We start from the raw sequence: 22,280 nt of genomic DNA on the forward strand, positions 1-22,280 counted from the left end.
TAGATAAAGGAGGACAGGTGTATTTGTCCTGTGTGTGCACCCTGTAAGCCTTTTACCAATTCAAAGCACTTTCATACCTGACAACAATGCCTTCAACTACCAATCTTCAGGCTTTGTCTACATTAACAGTTTTCCTTCTGCTTGTCTAACTGACTAATACAATGAGTTGATGATATCCAATCCTTGAAAAGTGTTATGGTATTCTTTGAGTCCAAGATAAGTACATAAGGTGTTAGAAGATAAATCATTTACATCTCTTTACACCTGTCTGATAAACAGATATCAGCCTGTCTGATAAACATAGATATCAGCCTGTTTGATAAACATAGATATCAGCCTGTCTGATAAACATAGATATCAGCCTGTCTGATAAACATAGATATCAGCCTGTCTGATAAACATAGATATCAGCCTGTCTGATAAACATAGATATCAGTCTGTCTGAGAAACATGGATATCAGCCTGTCTGAGAAACATAGATATCAGCCTGTCTGAGAAACATAGATATCAGCCTGTCTGATAAACATAGATATCAGCCTGTTTGAGAAACATAGATATCAGCCTGTCTGAGAAACATAGATATCAGCCTGTCTGAGAAACATAGATATCAGCCTGTCTGAGAAACATAGATATCAGCCTGTCTGAGAAACATAGATATCAGCCTGTTTGATAAACATAGATATCAGCCTGTCTGAGAAACATAGATATCAGCCTGTCTGATAAACATAGATATCAGCCTGTTTGATAAACATAGATATCAGCCTGTCTGATAAACATAGATATCAGCCTGTCTGATAAAAATAGATATCAGCCTGTCTGATAAACATAGATATCAGCCTGTCTGATAAACATAGATATCAGTCTGTCTGAGAAACATGGATATCAGCCTGTCTGAGAAACATAGATATCAGCCTGTCTGAGAAACATAGATATCAGCCTGTCTGATAAACATAAATATCAGCCGGTCTGAGAAACATAGATATCAGCCTGTCTGAGAAACATAGATATCAGCCTGTCTGAGAAACATAGATATCAGCCTGTCTGAGAAACATAGATATCAGCCTGTCTGAGAAACATAGATATCAGCCTGTCTGAGAAACATAAATATCAGCCGGTCTGAGAAACATAGATATCAGCCTGTCTGAGAAACATAGATATCAGCCTGTCTGAGAAACATAGATATCAGCCTGTCTGAGAAACATAGATATCAGCCTGTCTGAGAAACATAGATATCAGCCTGTCTGAGAAACATAGATATCAGCCTGTCTGAGAAACATAGATATCAGCCTGTCTGAGAAACATAGATATCAGCCTGTCTGAGAAACATAGATATCAGCCTGTCTGAGAAACGTAGATATCAGCCTGTCTGAGAAACATAGATATCAGCCTGTCTGAGAAACATAGATATCAGTCTGTCTGAGAAACATAGATATCAGCCTGTCTGAGAAACATAGATATCAGCCTGTCTGGGAAACATAGATATCAGCCTGTCTGAGAAACATAGATATCAGCCTGTCTGAGAAACATATATATCAGCCTGTCTGAGAAGCCTGTCTGAGAAACATAGATATCAGCCTGTCTGAGAAACATAGATATCAGCCTGTCTGAGAAACATAGATATCAGCCTGTCTGAGAAACATGGATATCAGTCTGTCTGAGAAACATAGATATCAGCCTGTCTGAGAAACATGGATATCAGCCTGTCTGATAAACATGGATATCAGTCATTTTGCTTCACACCGTATTATTTCACATGCTTTGAAAAGCTCTTCATGTATAATTTCCTCTTGCAGTGTTTATTTATATTAAGTCAATGCATCAGATAAAAGGAGTACTGGCCCTCGCTTCATACTCGTCGCCAAACCCACTGGCTCCATGTCATCTACAAGACCCTGCTAGGTAAAGTCCCCCCTTATCTCAGCTCGCTGGTCACCATAGCATCTCCCACCTGTAGCACACGCTCCAGCAGGTATATCTCTCTAGTCACCCCCAAAACCAATTCTTTCTTTGGCCGCCTCTCTTTCCAGTTCTCTGCTGCCAATGACTGGAACGAACTACAAAAATCTCTGAAACTGGAAACACTTATCTCCCTCACTAGCTTTAAGCACCAACTGTCAGAGCAGCTCACAGATTACTGCACCTGTACATAGCCCACATATAATTTAGCCCTATCAACTACCTCTTTCCCAACTGTATTTAATTAATTTATTTATTTTGCTCCTTTGCACCCCATTATTTTTATTTCTACTTTGCACATTCTTCCATTGCAAAACTACCATTCCAGTGTTTTACTTGCTATATTGTATTTACCTTGCCACCAAGGCCTTTTTTTGCCTTTACCTCCCTTCTCACCTCATTTGCTCACATTGTATATAGACTTGTTTATACTTTATTATTGACTGTATGTTTGTTTTACTCCATGTGTAACTCTGTGTTGTTGTATCTGTCGAACTGCTCTGCTTTATCTTGGCCAGGTCGCAATTGTAAATGAGAACTTGTTCTCAACTTGCCTACCTGGTTAAATAAAGGTAAAATAAATAAATAAAAATAAAAAAAACTTTAGTTACTACAGTGCTATTACAGTACTGCTACAGTATTGTTTTATCAGATGGACAGATTAGTTCTATGCAGAGCTATTTTTCAGTCAGTGTTAGCCTCTTCTCCTCCTCTCTCTGCTCTCCTCCTCTCCTATCTTCCTATTTATCTGTGTCACTTTGAGATGAGAAACCCAGCTAACTAACAGCCTAAATGTGTGATCATCATCGTCATGGAAACAGGGTATATGCCTGTGGGGATATCACCACCATTGAATTCATTCATGAATTCACTGTGGCTGAAATGCCGTCCTGTGTAGGGCACTTCTTTGGCCTCTCTCTGGTCAAAAATAGTGTGCTATATAGGACATATGGTTCCATTTGGGACAGAACCTAGCAGCTTCATTAAATAGTACCCGCAAAACACCAGTCTTGACGTCAACAGTGAAGAGGCGACTCCGGGATGCTGGCCTTCTAGGCAGAGTTGCAAAGAAAAAGCCATATCTCAGACTGGCCAATAGAAAGAAAATATTAAGATGAGCAAAAGAACACAGACACTGGACAGAGGAACTATGCCTAAAAGGCCAGCATCCCTGAGTTGCATCTTCACTGTTAAAGTTGAGACTGGTGTTTTGCGTGTACTATTTAATGAAGCTGCCAGTTGAGTACTTGTGAGGTGTCTGTTTCTCAAACTAGACACTCTAATGTACTTGTCCTCTTGCTCAGTTGTGCACCGGGGCCTTCCACTCATCTTTCTATTTTGGTTAGGGCCAGTTTGCGCTGTTCTGTGAAGGGAGTAGTACACAGCGTTGTACCAGATCTTCAGTTTCTTGGCAATTTCTCGCATGGAATAGCCTTCATTTCTCAGAACAAGAATAGGCTGACGAATTTCAGAAGAAAGTTCTTTGTTTCTGGCCATTTTGAGCCTGTAATCGAACCCACAAATGCTGATGCTCCAGATACTCTACTAGTCTAAAGAAGGCCAGTTTTATTGCTTCTTTAATCAGAACAACAGTTTTCAGATGTGCTGGCTTCATTTCAAAAGGGGTTTCTAATGATCAATTAGACTTTTAAAATGATAAACTTGGATTAGCTAACACAACGTGCCATTGGAACACAGGAGTGATGGTTGCTGATAATGGGCATCTGTAAGCCTAAGTAGATATTACATTAATTATCGTCCGTTTCCAGCTACAATAGTCATTTACATTAACAATGTCTACACTGTATTTCTTATCAATTTGATGTTATTTTAATGGACAAAAAAAAGTGTTTCTTTCAAAAACAAAGACATTTTGACCCCAAACTTTTGAATGGTAGTGTATAACTCCAGTTCCTCTGTGATGGACCAGGCTTCTGCTGTTCAGTAGTCTGGAGAGAAGGGTTGGTTTGATCCATTTTCACACACACACAAAATGAGTAAAGCCCTCATTGAAATAATTCAGAGCCAACAACTGCCACTCCAATTTTACCTCAAAGTTGTTTATTTTCCCAGAACATACAGTAAATGAGCCCAGGGTCCCGCTCTTACTGTGAGGGCCGTTACACTCAATCAACACCCTCCCTGTGTTTCTGGTTTTTTGAGTCAGCTGTGATGTTAGTTGACAGAAACTTCCCAGGAGACAGCCCAGTTCACAGCACGCAAAGTACAGAGAGGGAAAGAGGAACAAAGAGAGCGAGAAGAAGAGGGTGAGAGAGAGTCAGAGGAACAGAACAGTGTGGGGGAGATTGACTGCAGCGGAATCTGGGCTCAGGAAAGTACTAATTGCAGACAGGCGGGCCTGGAATCCTCCAACTCCTCTGTGTACACACACACACACACACACACATACACTCCTCTACCACAGTCGACTACACTGCACTCCTTTCAACCAGACACGGAAATAGAGGGATGCCTTCAGGCTTCTAGTCTTTACATTTATATTCTGTAATAACATCCCCTCAAATGTACCATACTGTAATGCAGGGACTATAAGTGCTGGAAATGACTAGTGTTGAGTTTAGTGCCGGCTAGTGGCTCAATGTGCAGTCATTTAGCTATGTCGTCAGAAGTAACTGTATTTGAAATGTGGGTTATTACAAATTCAACTCAAAAGTTACATCAGACGGTTTCCAGCTGTGAAACTGACTCAAACAAGATCCTGATGTACGGCATCTTCCTGTGTTTCCTCTCCTCCACAGCTCCAGGATTCTACTTCGGAGACACAGACTACCGTGTGGATGAGAGTGATGGCTATGTGGAGGTCAAGGTGTATAGGACAGGCACTGACCTCTCTAAAACAGCCACGGTCACTGTACGCTCCAGGAAAACAGACCCTGTCTCTGCTGAAGGTAGAGACAATACAGTCATTAGATCATTTATTTTGGTACTGTCCATACGTAGCTCGTTTTTGGTCACAGGTCCAGGAATGGCTGAAGAATTGCAACATTTACCTATAACTAATTTACCTAGCAATACTGGGTGATTTGAAAAGTCCTAGTCAATCAATCAATAATATAATAATTATTTTAGCAAAAATGTTTACCTTTAATTTACAATCTGTAGAAGCTATGAGAATAGAAAGGTTCAGTACTTTTGTGAAGCATCACAGCACAGTTGAATAATATATAGCAAATATAAATGTAATATGGATGGTGTTAAGAGATAGATGGGAGGGGTTGAATGGAGCTGAAGGGTGGGACTAATAACAACAAGATAACCAATGTAAAATGTACAGGGTCTGTAAAATGTATATAGGTTCAGAAATGTTGTGAACGAGCACCATTACAGATAGAAATTAAACTGGATGGATATCAGAAATAGAGGAAGGACTAAAAACAAACAAAATATAACTGTTGTAAAATAGATTGTCTGTAAAATGTGTATAATATTTATAAACTGAAAGTAGAAGCCTAAGTGTTATTGTTTATTAGTTTACTCCAATTGGAGGAGGGGTGGTAGGGTTTGCGGGGGAAAATAAAGGTATATTCAAAAAAGTATGTATATACAGTGGGGCAAAAAAGTATTTAGTCAGCCACCAATTGTGCAAGTTCTCCCACTTAAAAAGATGAGAGGCCTGCGATTTTCATCATAGGTACTTCAACTATGACAGACAAAATTAGAAAAAGAAATCCAGAAAATCACATTGTAGGATTTTTAATGAATTTATTTGCAAATTATGGTGGAAAATAAGTATTTGGTCACCTACAAACAAGCAAGATTTCTGGCTCTCACAGACCTGTAACTTCTTCTTTAAGAGGCTCCTCTGTCCTCCACTCGTTACCTGTATTAATGGCATCTGTTTGAACTTGTTATCAGTATAAAAGACACCTGTCCACAACCTCAAACAGTCACACTCCAAACTCCACTATAGCCAAGACCAAAGAGCTGTCAAAGGACACCAGAAACAAAATTGGAGACCTGCACCAGGCTGGGAAGACTGAATCTGCAATAGGTAAGCAGCTTGGTTTGAAGAAATCAACTGTGAGAGCAATTATTAGGAAATGGAAGACATACAAGACCACTGATAATCTCCCTCGATCTGGGGCTCCATGCAAGATCTCACCCCGTGGGGTCAAAATGATCACAAGAACGGTGAGCAAAAATCCCAGAACTACACGGGGGGACCTAGTGAATGACCTGCAGAGAGCTGGGACCAAAGTAACAAAGCCTACCATCAGTAACACACTACGCCGCCAGGGACTCAAATCCTGCAGTGCCAGACGTGTCCCCCTGCTTAAGCCAGTACATGTCCAGGTCCGTCTGAAGTTTGCTAGAGAGCATTTGGATGATCCAGAAGAAGATTGGGAGAATGTCATATGGTCAGATGAAACCAAATATAACTTTTTGGTAAAAACTCAACTCGCTGTGTTTGGAGGACAAAGAATGCGGAGTTGCATCCAAAGAACACCATACCTACTGTGAAGCATGGGGGTGGAAACATCATGTTTTGGGGCTGTTTTCTGCAAAGGGACCAGGACGACTGATCCGTGTAAAGGAAAGAATGAATGGGGCCATGTATCGTGAGATTTTGAGTGAAAACCTCCTTCCATCAGCAAGGGCATTGAAGATGAAACGTGGCGGGGTCTTTCAGCATGACAATGATCCCAAACGCACCGCCCGGGCAACGAAGGAGTGGCTTAGTAAGAAGCATTTCAAGGTCCTGGAGTGGCCTAGCCAGTCTCCAGATCTCAACCCCATAGAAAATCTTTGGAGGGTTGAAAGTCTGTGTTGCCCAGCAACAGCCCCAAAACATCACTGCTCTAGAGGAGATCTGCATGGAGGAATGGGCCAAAATACCAGCAACAGTGTGTGAAAACCTTGTGAAGACTTACAGAAAACGTTTGACCTCTGTCATTTCCAACAAAGGGTATATAACAAAGTATTGAGAAACTTTTGTTATTGACCAAATACTTATTTTCCACCATAATTTGCAAATGTGTGTGTGTGTGTGTGTGTGTGTGTGTGTGTGTGTGTGTGTGTGTATGCGTGTATGACAGTTGAAGTCGGAAGTTTACATACACTTAGGTTGGAATCATTAAAACTCGTTTTTCAACCACTCCACAAATTTCTTGTTAACAAACTATAGTTTTGGCAAGTCAATTAGGACATCTACTTTGTGCATGACACAAGTAATTGTTCCAACAATTGTTTACAGACAGATTATTTCACTTATAATTCACTGTATCACTAAGTGAACACTAAGTTCACTGTGCCTTTAAACAGCTTGGAAAATTCCAGAAAATTATGTTGTGGCTTTAGAAGCTTCTGATTGTGAAATGTCATTCTTAAAATGAAGTGGTGATCCCTGTCTTAGGTCAGTTAGGATCACCACTTTATTTTAAGAATGTGAAATGTCAGAATAATAGTAGGGAGAATGATTTATTTCAGCTTTTTTTTCTTTCATCACATTCCCAGTGGGTCAGAAGTTTACATACACTCAATTAGTATTTGGTAGCATTGCCTTTTAAATTGTTTAACTTGGGTCAAACGTTTCGGGTAGCCTTCCACAAGCTTCCCACAATAAGTTGGGTGCATTTTGGCCCATTCCTTCTGACAGAGCTGGTGTAACTGAGTCAGGTTTGTAGGCCTCCTTGCTCGCACACACTTTTTCAGTTCTGCCCACAAATCTTCTATAGGATTGAGATCATGGCTTTGTGATGGCCACTCCAATACCTTGACTTTGATATCCTTAAGCCATTTTGCCACAACTTTGGAAGTATGCTTGGGGTCATTGTACATTTGGAAGACCCATTTGCGACCAAGCTTTATCTTCCTGACTGATGTCTTGAGATGTTGCTTCAATATATTCACATGTTTTTCCTCCCTCATGAAGCCATCTATTTTGTGAAGTGCACCAGTCCCTCCTGCAGCAAAACACCTCCACAACATGATGCTGCCATCGCCGTGCTTCACGGTTGGGATGGTGTTCTTCGGCTTGCAAGCCTCCCCCTTTTTCCTCCGAACATAATGATGGTCATTATGGCAAAACAGTTCTATTTTGGTTTCATCAGACCAGAGGACATTTCTCCAAAAAGTACGATATTTGACCCCATGTGCAGTTGCAAACCATAGTCTGGCTTTGTTATGGTGGTTTTGGAGCAGTGGCTTCTTCCTTGCTGAGCGGCCTTTCAGGTTGTGTCGATATAGGACTCGTTTTTACTGTGGATATAGATACTTTCATACCTGTTTCCTCCAGCATCTTCACAAGGTCCTTTGCTGTTATTCTGGGATTGATTTGCACTTTTCGCACCAAAGTATGTTCATCTCTAGGAGACTGAACGTGTCTCCTTCCTGAGCGGTATGACGGCTGCGTGTTCCCATGGTGTTTATACTTGTGTACTATTGTTTATACAGATGAACATGGTACCATCAGACATTTGGAAATTGCTCCCAAGGATGAACCAGACTTGTGGAGGTCTACAAATATTTGTCTGACGTCTAGGCTGATTTCTTTAGCTTTTCCGACGATATCAAGCAAAGAGGCACTGATTTTGAAGGTAGGCCTTGAAATACATCCACAGGTATTGTCACGGTTGTGTGGAGAGACAGACCAAGGCGCAGCGTGATTAAAGTTCCACGTAATTATTTACGCGAAACTTCCAAACAAAAAGACTAACCGTGACATCAGAGGTGCCACATGCACAAACTCAAAACAATATCCCACAAAACACAGGTGGGAAAAAGGCTACCTAAATATGATCCCCAATTAGAGGCAACGATTTCTAGCTGCCTCTAATTGGGAACCATACCAAGCACACCAACATAGAAATAAATATACTAGATTACCCCCTAGTCATGCCCTGACCTACTACACCATAGAAAACCAAGGGCTCCTCCAACCAAGATACACCTCCAATTGACTCAAATTATGTAAATTCGCCTATCAGAAGCTTCTAAAGCCATGACATAATTTTCTGGAATTTTCAGTCAACTTAGTGTTTGTAAACTTCTGACCCACTGGAATTGTGATACAGTGAATTATAAGTGAAATAATCTGTCTGTAAACAATTGTTGGAAAAATTACTTGTCATGCACAAAGTAGATGTTCTAACCGACTTGCCAAAACTATAGTTTGTTAACAAGACATTTGTGGAGTGGTTGAAAAACGAGTTTTAATGATTCCAACCTAAGTGTATGTTAACTTACGACTTCAACTGTATATGTATATATATTTTTAGCCATAAAATATATGGGGTATTGGAAATTATGCAGAAAATTACATTGATGGAAGCAACAATCTTTCTGCAATATTAAAGCTGATCCACCCCTTAAAAAACGCAACAACACAGCACACTGAATGTCTATGACAGTACACTGTCTGCTGAAGGTAGGTGCTCCAGTCCCTGTCCCTACAATACAACACACTGCTCTCACACAGGGTACTGTACTACAATACAATGTATTTGTGTTACAGCACACTGGCTTTACCGCTGTGTTTAAAGAGTCATATAGAGCTTAGGGAAGGTTAACCAGGTGGAACAATATGCTTTAGTCCTCCTCAGGGTTAGTCTGTCTGACTGTCACTCTGTTGTTGGGGAAGTAGAGAGAACGCCCAGAGTCCACCTCAGGGTTAGTCTGTCTGACTGTCACTCTGTTGTTGTGGAAGTAGAGAGAACGACCAGAGTCCACCTCAGGGTTAGTCTGTCTGACTGTCACTCTGTTGTTGTGGAAGTAGAGAGAACGACCAGAGTCCACCTCAGGGTTAGTCTGTCTGTCTGTCACTCTGTTGTTGTGGAAGTAGAGAGAACGCCCAGAGTCCTCCTCAGGGTTAGTCTGTATGTCTGTCACTCTGGTGTTGTGGAAGTAGAGAGAACGCCCAGAGTCCTCCTCAGGGTTAGTCTGTATGTCTGTCACTCTGGTGTTGTGGAAGTAGAGAGAACGACCAGAGTCCACCTCAGGGTTAGTCTGTATGTCTGTCACTCTGGTGTTGTGGAAGTAGAGAGAACGACCAGAGTCCACCTCAGGGTTAGTCTGTATGTCTGTCACTCTGTTGTTGTGGAAGTAGAGAGAACGACCAGAGTCCACCTCAGGGTTAGTCTGTCTGACTGTCACTCTGGTGTTGTGGAAGTAGAGAGAACGCCCAGAGTCCTCCTCAGGGTTAGTCTGTATGTCTGTCACTCTGTTGTTGTGGAAGTAGAGAGAACGACCAGAGTCCACCTCAGGGTTAGTCTGTCTGACTGTCACTCTGGTGTTGTGGAAGTAGAGAGAACGACCAGAGTCCACCTCAGGGTTAGTCTGTCTGACTGTCACTCTGTTGTTGTGGAAGTAGAGAGAACGACCAGAGTCCTCCTCAGGGTTAGTCTGTATGTCTGTCACTCTGTTGTTGTGGAAGTAGAGAGAACGACCAGAGTCCTCCTCAGGGTTAGTCTGTATGTCTGTCACTCTGTTGTTGTGGAAGTAGAGAGAACGACCAGAGTCCACCTCAGGGTTAGTCTGTCTGACTGTCACTCTGGTGTTGTGGAAGTAGAGAGAACGACCAGAGTCCACCTCAGGGTTAGTCTGTATGTCTGTCACTCTGTTGTTGTGGAAGTAGAGAGAACGCCCAGAGTCCACCTCAGGGTTAGTCTGTCTGACTGTCACTCTGTTGTTGTGGAAGTAGAGAGAACGCCCAGAGTCCACCTCAGGGTTAGTCTGTATGTCTGTCACTCTGTTGTTGTGGAAGTAGAGAGAACGCCCAGAGTCCACCTCAGGGTTAGTCTGTCTGACTGTCACTCTGGTGTTGTGGAAGTAGAGAGAACGACCAGAGTCCTCCTCAGGGTTAGTCTGTATGTCTGTCACTCTGTTGTTGTGGAAGTAGAGAGAACGACCAGAGTCCTCCTCAGGGTTAGTCTGTCTGACTGTCACTCTGTTGTTGTGGAAGTAGAGAGAACGCCCAGAGTCCACCTCAGGGTTAGTCTGTCTGACTGTCACTCTGGTGTTGTGGAAGTAGAGAGAACGCCCAGAGTCCACCTCAGGGTTAGTCTGTCTGACTGTCACTCTGTTGTTGTGGAAGTAGAGAGAACGACCAGAGTCCTCCTCAGGGTTAGTCTGTCTGACTGTCACTCTGTTGTTGTGGAAGTAGAGAGAACGCCCAGAGTCCACCTCAGGGTTAGTCTGTCTGACTGTCACTCTGGTGTTGTGGAAGTAGAGAGAACGACCAGAGTCCTCCTCAGGGTTAGTCTGTCTGACTGTCACTCTGTTGTTGTGGAAGTAGAGAGAACGACCAGAGTCCTCCTCAGGGTTAGTCTGTCTGACTGTCACTCTGGTGTTGTGGAAGTAGAGAGAACGACCAGAGTCCACCTCAGGGTTAGTCTGTATGTCTGTCACTCTGTTGTTGTGGAAGTAGAGAGAACGACCAGAGTCCACCTCAGGGTTAGTCTGTCTGACTGTCACTCTGTTGTTGTGGAAGTAGAGAGAACGACCAGAGTCCACCTCAGGGTTAGTCTGTCTGACTGTCACTCTGGTGTTGTGGAAGTAGAGAGAACGCCCAGAGTCCACCTCAGGGTTAGTCTGTCTGACTGTCACTCTGGTGTTGTGGAAGTAGAGGGAACGCCCAGAGTCCACCTCAGGGTTAGTCTGTCTGACTGTCACTCTGGTGTTGTGGAAGTAGAGAGAACGCCCAGAGCATCACAGGCTGGATGTGTTGGGATGTTATATGACCTCTGAATGTAAACATTAGTGGAGAGGGGAAGGGCTCTGCTCAGCCCCAGCTGCATCCTATAGTTACCCTATTCCTTTTGTAGTGCACTGCTATTGACCAGGACCCATAGCGGATAGGGCGCCATTTGGTACGCAACCCCAGTCTGGTAGCTGTTGGAAGGTACAGAGGAGGGTAGGCCTACAGGGTTGGGAGGGACAGGGTTGGAAGGTACAGAGGAGGGTAGGCCTACAGGGTTGGGAGGGACAGGGTTGGAAGGTACAGAGGAGGGTAGGCCTACAGGGTTGGGAGGGACAGGGTTGGAAGGTACAGAGGAGGGTAGGCCTACAGAGTTGGGAGGGACAGGGTTGGAAGGTACAGAGGAGGGTAGGCCTACAGGGTTGGGAGGGACAGGGTTGGAAGGTACAGAGGAGGGTAGGCCTACAGGGCTGGGAGGGACAGGGTTGGGAACAATGTTGGTGATAAAGCTGGATTGAGTGAAGACAGAGGAATGTAGACTGAATCCCTCACACTCTGGTGTTTAAGTCTGGATAGAGAGACTATACTGTATATATAGCTCCTGAAAGTAAAACCTTCTCCCTGCCTGCAGCCTTCCTCATATCACCTGCCCCCGAGCACTCCTCCTTCCCCTCACTCCTCTTTCACCTCCTCCCTCCCTCCCCCTTTCTCTCTCCCTCCCTCCCCACTATCTCTCTTACTCCCTCTCACTCCTTAATTCTCTCTTCTCCTGCCCGCAGCAAAATATTGTTTCTATCCTATCTAATCTGTTGAGATTAAGTGGTAATGCCGTCCCAAGCAGACAAGTAGCTTTATAATACAGTCCTAAGCAGACAAGTAGCTTTATAATACAGTCCCAAGCAGACAAGTAGCTTTATAATACAGTCCCAAGCAGACAAGTAGCTTTATAATACAGTCCCAAGCAGACAAGTAGCTTTATAATACAGTCCCAAGCAGACAAGTAGCTTTATAATACAGTCCCAAGCAGACAAGTAGCTTTATAATACAGTCCCAAGCGAAGGTACACACAACGCTGGTTCAGAAACACATAGCTGGGTCTGTGGGTCAGATGTCCATAGCAGGGTTGGTCCTGAATGTTTTCTATATAGGTCACTACTTTTGATCCGGGTCAAAAAGTATATACAGTGCCTTGCGAAAGTATTCGGCCCCCTTGAACTTTGCGACCTTTTGCCACATTTCAGGCTTCAAACATAAAGATATAAAACTGTATTTTTTTGTGAAGAATCAACAACAAGTGGGACACAATCATGAAGTGGAACGACATTTATTGGATATTTCAAACTTTTTTAACAAATCAAAAACTGAAAAATTGGTTGTGCAAAATTATTCAGCCCCCTTAAGTTAATACTTTGTAGCGCCACCTTTTGCTGCGATTACAGCTGTAAGTCGCTTGGGGTATGTCTCTATCAGTTTTGCACATCGAGAGACTGAAATTTTTTCCCATTCCTCCTTGCAAAACAGCTCGCACTCAGTGAGGTTGGATGGAGAGCATTTGTGAACAGCAGTTTTCAGTTCTTTCCACAGATTCTCGATTGGATTCAGGTCTGGACTTTGACTTGGCCATTCTAACACCTGGATATGTTTATTTTTGAACCATTCCATTGTAGATTTTGCTTTATGTTTTGGATCATTGTCTTGTTGGAAGACAAATCTCCGTCCCAGTCTCAGGTCTTTTGCAGACTCCATCAGGTTTTCTTCCAGAATGGTCCTGTATTTGGCTCCATCCATCTTCCCATCAATTTTAACCATCTTCCCTGTCCCTGCTGAAGAAAAGCAGGCCCAAACCATGATGCTGCCACCACCATGTTTGACAGTGGGGATGGTGTGTTCAGTGTGATGAGCTGTGTTGCTTTTACGCCAAACATAACGTTTTGCATTGTTGCCAAAAAGTTCAATTTTGGTTTCATCTGACCAGAGCACCTTCTTCCACATGTTTGGTGTGTCTCCCAGGTGGCTTGTGGCAAACTTTAAACGACACTTTTTATGGATATCTTTAAGAAATGGCTTTCTTCTTGCCACTCTTCCATAAAGGCCAGATTTGTGCAATATACGACTGATTGTTGTCCTATGGACAGAGTCTCCCACCTCAGCTGTAGATCTCTGCAGTTCATCCAGAGTGATCATGGGCCTCTTGGCTGCATCTCTGATCAGTCTTCTCCTTGTATGAGCTGAAAGTTTAGAGGGACGGCCAGGTCTTGGTAGATTTGCAGTGGTCTGATACTCCTTCCATTTCAATATTATCGCTTGCACAGTGCTCCTTGGGATGTTTAAAGCTTGGGAAATCTTTTTGTATCCAAATCCGGCTTTAAACTTCTTCACAACAGTATCTCGGACCTGCCTGGTGTGTTCCTTGTTCATCGTGATGCTCTCTGCGCTTTTAACGGACCTCTGAGACTATCACAGTGCAGGTGCATTTATACGGAGACTTGATTACACACAGGTGGATTGTATTTATCATCATTAGTCATTTAGGTCAACATAGGATCATTCAGAGATCCTCACTGAACTTCTGGAGAGTTTGCTGCACTGAAAGTAAAGGGGCTGAATAATTTTGCACGCCCAATTTTTCAGTTTTTGATTTGTTAAAAAAGTTTGAAATATCCAATAAATGTCGTTCCACTTCATGATTGTGTCCCACTTGTTGTTGATTCTTCACAAAAAAATACAGTTTTATATCTTTATGTTTGAAGCCTGAAATGTGGCAAAAGGTCGCAAAGTTCAAGGGGGCCGAATACTTTCGCAAGGCACTGTATATAGGGAATAGGGTGCCATTTGGGACGCACCCTAGGTCAGCGGTACAGGAAGCAGTCATGGGGGTAAAGGCCATGCCATCAACACCCTGCCTCTTCATATCTCTGAGTGGATGAAGAACATGTTTACACCCTCCCGGGGGCCTAGGGAGATATCAGATGTCTCACACTACTGCAGTGTTAATCCTCACACAGATTCCTAGTGCTCCTTCACTGCTATGTACTGTTGAGAGGAAGCAACATTTGATAAACATGTTGTGATATTTACATTCACCGCTACTGATTATACTACTGTGAATCAAGTGTCTCAGAGTAGGATTGCTGCTCTAGGATCAGTTTTGTCTTTTAGATCATAATGAATACGATTATTTCATGACAGGGAGGACCTGATCTGAAATCAACACTCCTTCTCTGAGACACTTGATACATACAGCCCCAGGTGTTAAAATATCATCAAATACTTTAATCCTCTCATCCCTCTCTCATTTCTCGCTCCTCTAGCCGGTGTTGACTACGTAGGGATCAGTCGTAACCTGGACTTTGCCCCGGGGGTCAACCAGCAGACGTTCAGGGTGACCATCCTGGATGACCTGGGTCAGCCGGTGCTGGAGGGGACCGAGACATTCGAGCTGGTCCTCCGCATGCCCATGAACGGCATCCTGGGAGAACCGGGGAAGGCCACCATCCTCATCAACGACTCCGTCTCCGACCGTGAGTGAATCGGGCTGATATTGGGTCCATAGGCTCTGGCCAAAATTAGTGCACTATGTAGGGAATAGGGTGCCATTTGGGACACAGTCCTAGTCACAACGTTTCTGACTGTGAGTGAACCTATCTGATTTGTTAGGATGCGTCTAATTATCAATGAGATCTAATATAGATTAATATGAGCAATGGTATTTTATTCAGGAGTTTTGAAAACCTATCATACCTTGCTCTGACAAAACAGGGCATCTCTGAAACACATCAACACCAATAAAGGTGATTGAGCAACGCTGCCACCTAAAGCTTTGGTATCACGTTACTGTAAGTGTCCTTATCAAAGCATTTATAAAGCCTTTTTAAAGGCTTATAGTGCATTATAAGATCAGCTGTAGACAGTTATGAGCGTTATGTCATGGTTATGATCAACACTGTTTCACGATGCACTTGATCTAACGTAGATGATTTGTTGATGTGATTGTCCTCTAACAGTGCCCAAGGTGCAGTTCCGTGATGCCATGCACATGGGGCATGAGAACTCCGGTCAGATCTCAGTCGTGGTGTATCGTAGTGGAGACATCAGTTACAGGTCAACGGTCCGCTGTTACACCAGACAGGGCACCGCTCAGGTCATGATGGACTTCAACGAACGACCCAACACGGACGCTTCCATCATCACCTTCTTACCAGGTAACACTGAAATCTCTTCTGTAAAAGACTGTAGAAGACCAGGAAACACACTGACACAAGAAACACCTCATAGGCCAAAAGGGTATAGTTTCTCTGTGCATTTTGGAACCCTTCAAAACATTAGATTTTTCAACAACTGGTTACCCCTTTTTGATAATGTCTTTCAATCTCAATCTCTCTCTCTTTTTCTCCTCCCATCTCCGTCTCTCTATCTCTCCCCTCTCTCTCCAGGGGAGGTGGAGAAGCCGTGTGTTCTGTCTCTGGTTGATGACACGGAGCATGAGGAGGAGGAGGAGCTGAGGCTGCTGTTGGGGTCGCCCCGCAGTGAGTCTCCGTTCGGAGCGTCCATCGGGAAACAGAACGAGACTCTGGTCAAGATCATGGATGACGCAGACAGTAAGACTGACTGACTCACAGATGGAATAATTTCATCTGGAGACAATAAAATAAGTTGCACACTCTATAATAGTCACAGATACTTATTACATTACTTTATACATTTTTTTCTCAAATTCATGATCTGCTAGTCTGCATCCTGTTGACTTGTTTTGGTGTGTGTCATTCACAACTCATTCTACTCTGTTAGTCTGTCACCTTGTTTAGTTCATATCACCTATCACACTGCTCCATGTCTGGCTCTGTGACCCTCATCCATGTTATCCCCAGAGGCCATCATCAAGTTTGGGGAGACTAAGTTCAGCGTGAGTGAGCCTAGCGGGGCAGGCCAGGTGTCCATGGTGAAGATCCCAGTGCTGAGGGTAGGAGACACCTCCAAGGTCTCTGTGGTCCGCGTCCACACCAAGGACGGATCAGCCACCTCCGGAGAGGACTACCATCCTGTATCTGAAGGTGAGAAATATTACAACACATCAACCTCTCACGTCAATAAGGCCATGAGTTTTTCCTGATAATGTGATCTGATTAGGAAAATATCCTGACCCTAATACTATATAAATAATCAACTTGATAAGGTAACCCCGTCAGTATCTGCAGTGTATAGATGTTTCCTGTTTAACCTACAGCCATGTTGTTGTTTACCCCAGACGTTGAGTTCAAGGAGGGTGACACAGAGCACTACATCGAGGTGGAGATCTTGTATGATGGAGTCCGAGAGATGAGAGAAGCCTTCACGGTCCACCTGAAACCTGATGAGAACATGGTGGCTGAGACGCAGGTGAGGACTGGTACAATAACATCACATAGACTCAGCAATATGACGTTGACCCAAGTAGCAGGATGAACGGAGAATATGGCAGATAAGCGCGATGCAGTCACGCAGAGTATTTGCGCATGTGCACGAGTACACTTCACTTACCTTCGACTTGAGAGCTGAGGGACAAGAACAAGAGAGAAGTTTAGTTGTTGCGTTAGTCGCCCCTGATACATTAACAACACTTTTCTTTTTGATCTGTTTATGTGCTGTCTGTCCTCAGATGAATAAGGCCATTATCTACATAGAGGAGACCATCAGCATGGCGGACGTCACCTTCCCCTCCGTCCCCCAGGTGTTCTCCCTACTGCAGTATGACGACACCTCCAGAGCCAGACACACCCCCCCAGTGGCAGGCTACCCCGTCGTCTGTGTCACGGTACGGAGAATGGTTTATCACGGCTTTTAACCTCCCAGTCCAGGGTTTCGTCCCAAATGGCACCCTATTCTCTGTTTTATGCACCTACTTTTGACCAGAGTCCCATAGGGAAGTGCACTATATAGGGAATATGATGCCATTTAGGACATAGGCCAGGGCATCATTGTATTCACTGTCTGCTCTTAATTTGCATAAAAAACCAAGTCTTTGGCTTTTCTTTGGCTTAGGAATATGTCAATTAGGATTCAGTTAGGATTTAATTTGATATTGAAGATGAGTGATGTTGACGAACAATGCACATTTTCCCTACACATTACAGTATATTTTGCCTCATTCCCAAACACGGTCTCCTCTCTCCTCCCTCTCTCAGGCTTGTAACCCTAAGTACCCTGACTACGACAAGACTGGCTCCATCTGCATCAGCGAGCACATCAATGACACGCTGACCCACTATCGATGGTTGGTCAGCGCTCCAACCAGCCTGGACGGGGTCACCAGCTCCATGAGAGAGGTGGACTTTGATACCTTCTTCTCCTCCTCCAAGATCATCACCTTGGACTCTGTCTATTTCCAGGTAGAGAACACATTATCACTGAATTTGGACTGACTCAGACAACGAGTTGAAACTAAAGTGAATGATTTAGTTAATGATGGGATTGAGTTGACTGTATTGATGGGATTGAGTTGACTGTATTGATGGGATTGAGTTGACTGTATTGATGTGACTGAGTTGACTGTATTGATGGGATTGAGTTGACTGTATTGATGGGATTGAGTTGACTGTATTGATGTGACTAAGTTGACTGTATTGATGTGACTAAGTTGACTGTATTGATGGGATTGAGTTGACTGTATTGATGCGACTGAGTTGACTGTATATATGCGACTGAGTTGACTGTATATATGCGACTGAGTTGACTGTATATATGCGACTGAGTTGACTGTATATGCGACTGAGTTGACTGTATATATGCGACTGAGTTGACTGTATTGATGCGACTGAGTTGACTGTATTGATGCGACTGAGTTGACTGTATTGATGCGACTGAGTTGACTGTATTGATGCGACTGAGTTGACTGTATTGATGTGAGATGTGTGTCTCTCCCTCCAGGCTGGCTCTAGGGTGCAGTGTGCAGCTCGTGCTGTGAACTCTAACGGAGACGAGGGCCTGGAACTCAGCAGCTTCATAGTCTCCATCAGTATAGAGGATGGTATGTGCCAGCCTCGTGTGGTGGGTACAGTGGGCGCTGAGCCCTTCTCTGCCAAGCTACGCTACACCGGAGCAGAGGACCCAGACCACCCCAACCTCATCAAGATCACTGTCACCATGCCACACATAGACGGTGAAGAACACAGAGAGACTTCTATCTTCTTTCTCTTTCTCTCTCCCTCTCTATTTCTCTCTCTCTTTCCCGCCCTCGCCTTTCTCTCTCCTAACCCCTTGTCTCCCCTCTCTTCTCTCCTCTCCCAGGCATGCTCCCTGTGGTCTCCACCCGTCCTATGTCTAACTTTGAGCTGACGTTGAGTCCTGATGGTACTCGTGTGGGGAACCACCGCTGTTCTAACCTGCTGGACTACACCGAGGTCAAGACCCGCCACGGCTTCATAACCAACGCCACCAAGAACCCTGAGGTGATCGGGGAGACCTCTCCCTACCAGTACAGCACCCCCCTGAGGGGATCCAGCGTACTGCGCTTCTACAAGAATCTCAACCTAGAGGCCTGTCTATGGGAGTTCACTAGTTACTATGACATGTCTGAGCTACTGTCAGACTGTGGAGGGACCATCGGTACAGACGGACAGGTGAGAGCAGTGTGTGGGAAGAGATGTTATGATGATTTCTTGGGAAGAGATGTTATGGTGATTTCTTGGGAAGAGGTGTTATGGTGATTTCTTGGGAAGAGGTGTTATGGTGATTTCTTGGGAAGAGGTGTTATGGTGATTTCTTGGGAAGAGGTGTTATGGTGATTTCTTGGGAAGAGGTGTTATGGTGATTTCTTGGGAAGAGGTGTTATGGTGATTTCTTGGGAAGAGGTGTTATGGTGATTTCTTGGGAAGAGATGTTATGGTGATTTCTTTGGAAGAGAAATATACTTGCTCAGTATTTGTCCTCCAGTTCTTTCCTATAACAGTTCTTGTAATTTTCCTTTTCACAGACACAATCCTTTGCAGCCACTTATCTGTTAGCTACCTCTTGAGATGCCCCTCTCAGACAATGTTCTTCTTAACCCCATGTTAACCTCACCACTAATAACTAACCAAACACAGTGCTTTATGGATTCCCACAACTCCTCATGTGGCCTACTACTTATCTTGTCAAAATGCCGTCTCCAACATTCACGGCATTAAAACCTTCTGCTCTTTACTGTGCTCTTTAAACAGCTGCTGCTGCGTTGAGGGAGGGACTGCTCTTACAGGTCTTACACTCTCCCTTAAACTTCCTCCCTACTTCCCTCCCTAACCCTCCCTGAGTGGAGATCTTAAACCCTGGTCACATGCTTCAGTGCTCCTGTCATGTAGATTTCCCTTGGAAACCTCCAGTCACTTCAGTGTAGTTAAATCCCAGTCAGTCTATTAGTTCACTAACACTTCATTAAGTGGGCTGCGGTCATAAAGAAATGCCTGCAGAGAGAAGAGATGCCTGCAGAGAGAAAGAGAAGAGATGCCTGCAGAGAGAGAGAGAGAGAGAGATGCCTGCAGAGAGAGAGAGAGAGATGCCTGCAGAGAGAGAGAGAGAGATGCCTGCAGAGAGAGAGAGAGAGATGCCTGCAGAGAGAGAGAGAGATGCCTGCAGAGAGAGAGAGCAAGAGAGAGAGAGAGATGCCTGCAGAGAGAGAGAGAGAGAGAGAGATGCCTGCAGAAAGAAGAGATGACAGCAGAGAGAAGAGATGCCTGCAGAGAGAGAGAGCAAAGGGCATGGTAAATCAACAGTGCATGTAGAATTTACGAGAGGCTAACTGCTTATCCAATTTAAGGTTATTCATAATGTTTGGTTGAAAAGACACCAACTCCATGGAATATCACTAAATTCTATGTAAAGTGAAATTCATTTCGCAAGATAAATGAGACTGTAAATGGAAGAATATGTGACTGAGTTATGATACATAGGAAGTATAAGATAATGATATTTTATGGAGGCAGTCATCATCATTCTTTTCTAAAGTAAACCTTCTCCACACTTTATGACTTTCCTTCTGGCAGGTTCCAATCCAGCGTTAGCCCCTTTGTTTACCCTGAAACTGAAAGAAGTTCATATTCGGACAAGACAGAGCTTTGTGGGAGAGGTTGGAGTTGATTACCACTTAGTAATCCTGAATGTCAGGGTCTGCCTTAGTAGCATGTACCAACATTGGTTTACCTTTGTCAATGTCCCTCCTATCTGCAGGTTTGATGTGCTGTTTCTAGTCGCTGGCAGCCATGTGATAACAGACTGTTTTAAGTATCACTGTGTTGTTTTAAGTAAGATCCATAACTAACAAAGAGAATGAGACCCCGCCAGGTACTATAGACATGCCTCTATTCACCCAGAAACCCTATACCCCTACTGCAGCGACTACCTGTGTCACATCCATATGAGCTGTCTTACAGGTGAGTTGTACTGTAAGCTTCAATCAGTGTGGCCAGGCGGAACAAACATAAAGACTCAACAACAGCTCTAGTCTAGAGGATCATTATTTGTGCCCCTGTGTTCTCTCTGACATGATTGGCCCTTAAGGGGCCGACCGACTGACTGGGAAGCTGGGGGGGGCTGAGTAGAGAGGTTGCGGGCTACAGAGAGACTGAGTCACACCGAGTTTGGGGCCCCAGGCTGGCCTCTCACCGTGCTGGGACTGACTCTGTCTCTCTGTGTCTGTGTGTCATGGTGAGAGGCTTTGTCCCCAGCTTATCAGACCACAGGAATCCATTAGGTCTCAGCAGACAGCGTCCGGGTCATACAGCAAATCATATGCCTCAGCTCTCTGGGTTCTACCAGTTCTCTTAACTCTAACTCTCTCTCCTCTCGCGCTCTCTCTCTCTCTCTCGCTTTTCTCCTCTTCATTCTCTCTCTCTCTTCTCTCTCTTTCGCTCTCTCTCTCTCACTTTTCTCCTCTTCTCTCTCTCTCTCTCTCTCTCTCTCTCTCTCTCTCTCTCTCTCTCTCTCTCGCTCTCTCGCTCTCTCGCTCTCTCGCTCTCGCTCTCTCTCGCTCTCTCTGGGCATAGACAGGTCCCATCATGAAGGGAGAGCTAGTGCAGACAGGTAACTCTCATGTCACCGGAGGGAGCAGATGCCATTCAAATCTCTCTACAGTCTCTCTCTCTTTTTCTCTCTCTCTGGTTCTTTGTCTCGCTGTTGTTTAAGGGTTTCAAGTACAATAGAACAAATCAACTGCCTGGATTGTTATGTCTTGATTGCATGGGATGGTTTTATTTTAATGGTTGACAAAGCAGTAATTGAATAACACAGCCAAACATTCATCAGTTACAAATGGAATGGTTTGCTATTGTTGCCATATATCTGGATTCAACTCTATTGAAAAGATACCATCTCTCTGAAATGTGGCCAGCGTAAATGTCAGCGTCAATGTAAACCCTCTTGAATCTATAAGAGCTCCAGTAGTACTAGTACAGCCAATACAGTACAGCACTGTGTATCTACACTGAATGTACAAAACATTAGAGACAGCTTCCTAATATTGAGTTGCACCCCCTTTTGCCCTCAGAACAGCCTCAATTTGTCAGGACATGGACTACAAGGTGTCGAAAGGGATGCTGGCCCACGTTTACTCCAATGCTTCCCATAGTTGGCTGGATATCCTTTGGGTGGTGGACCATTCTTAACACACACGGGAAACTGATGAGTGTGAAAACCCAGCAGTGTTGCAGTTCTTGACACAAAC

The 22,280-nt window shown here is 44.0% G+C and overlaps 1 protein-coding gene across 1 annotated transcript in view; it reads left to right on the top strand.

Annotated features, from left to right (window-relative positions):
* frem2b (FRAS1 related extracellular matrix 2b) overlaps window positions 1-22,280 on the top strand; it is a 116,304-nt gene that overhangs the window by 78,394 nt on the left and 15,630 nt on the right. The window contains exons 9-18 of the mRNA XM_036961304.2: window positions 4,716-4,865; window positions 14,923-15,132; window positions 15,616-15,813; window positions 16,045-16,209; window positions 16,480-16,662; window positions 16,857-16,987; window positions 17,247-17,402; window positions 17,773-17,976; window positions 18,515-18,746; window positions 18,875-19,206. Of these exons, the coding sequence (XP_036817199.2) occupies window positions 4,716-4,865; window positions 14,923-15,132; window positions 15,616-15,813; window positions 16,045-16,209; window positions 16,480-16,662; window positions 16,857-16,987; window positions 17,247-17,402; window positions 17,773-17,976; window positions 18,515-18,746; window positions 18,875-19,206 (1,961 nt within the window). The remainder of the gene's footprint in view (window positions 1-4,715; window positions 4,866-14,922; window positions 15,133-15,615; window positions 15,814-16,044; window positions 16,210-16,479; window positions 16,663-16,856; window positions 16,988-17,246; window positions 17,403-17,772; window positions 17,977-18,514; window positions 18,747-18,874; window positions 19,207-22,280) is intronic.

This window comes from Oncorhynchus mykiss, chromosome 24 (assembly GCF_057628025.1).
Source record: "Oncorhynchus mykiss isolate SJ-2025 chromosome 24, ASM5762802v1, whole genome shotgun sequence".
NCBI lineage: Eukaryota > Metazoa > Chordata > Actinopteri > Salmoniformes > Salmonidae > Oncorhynchus > Oncorhynchus mykiss.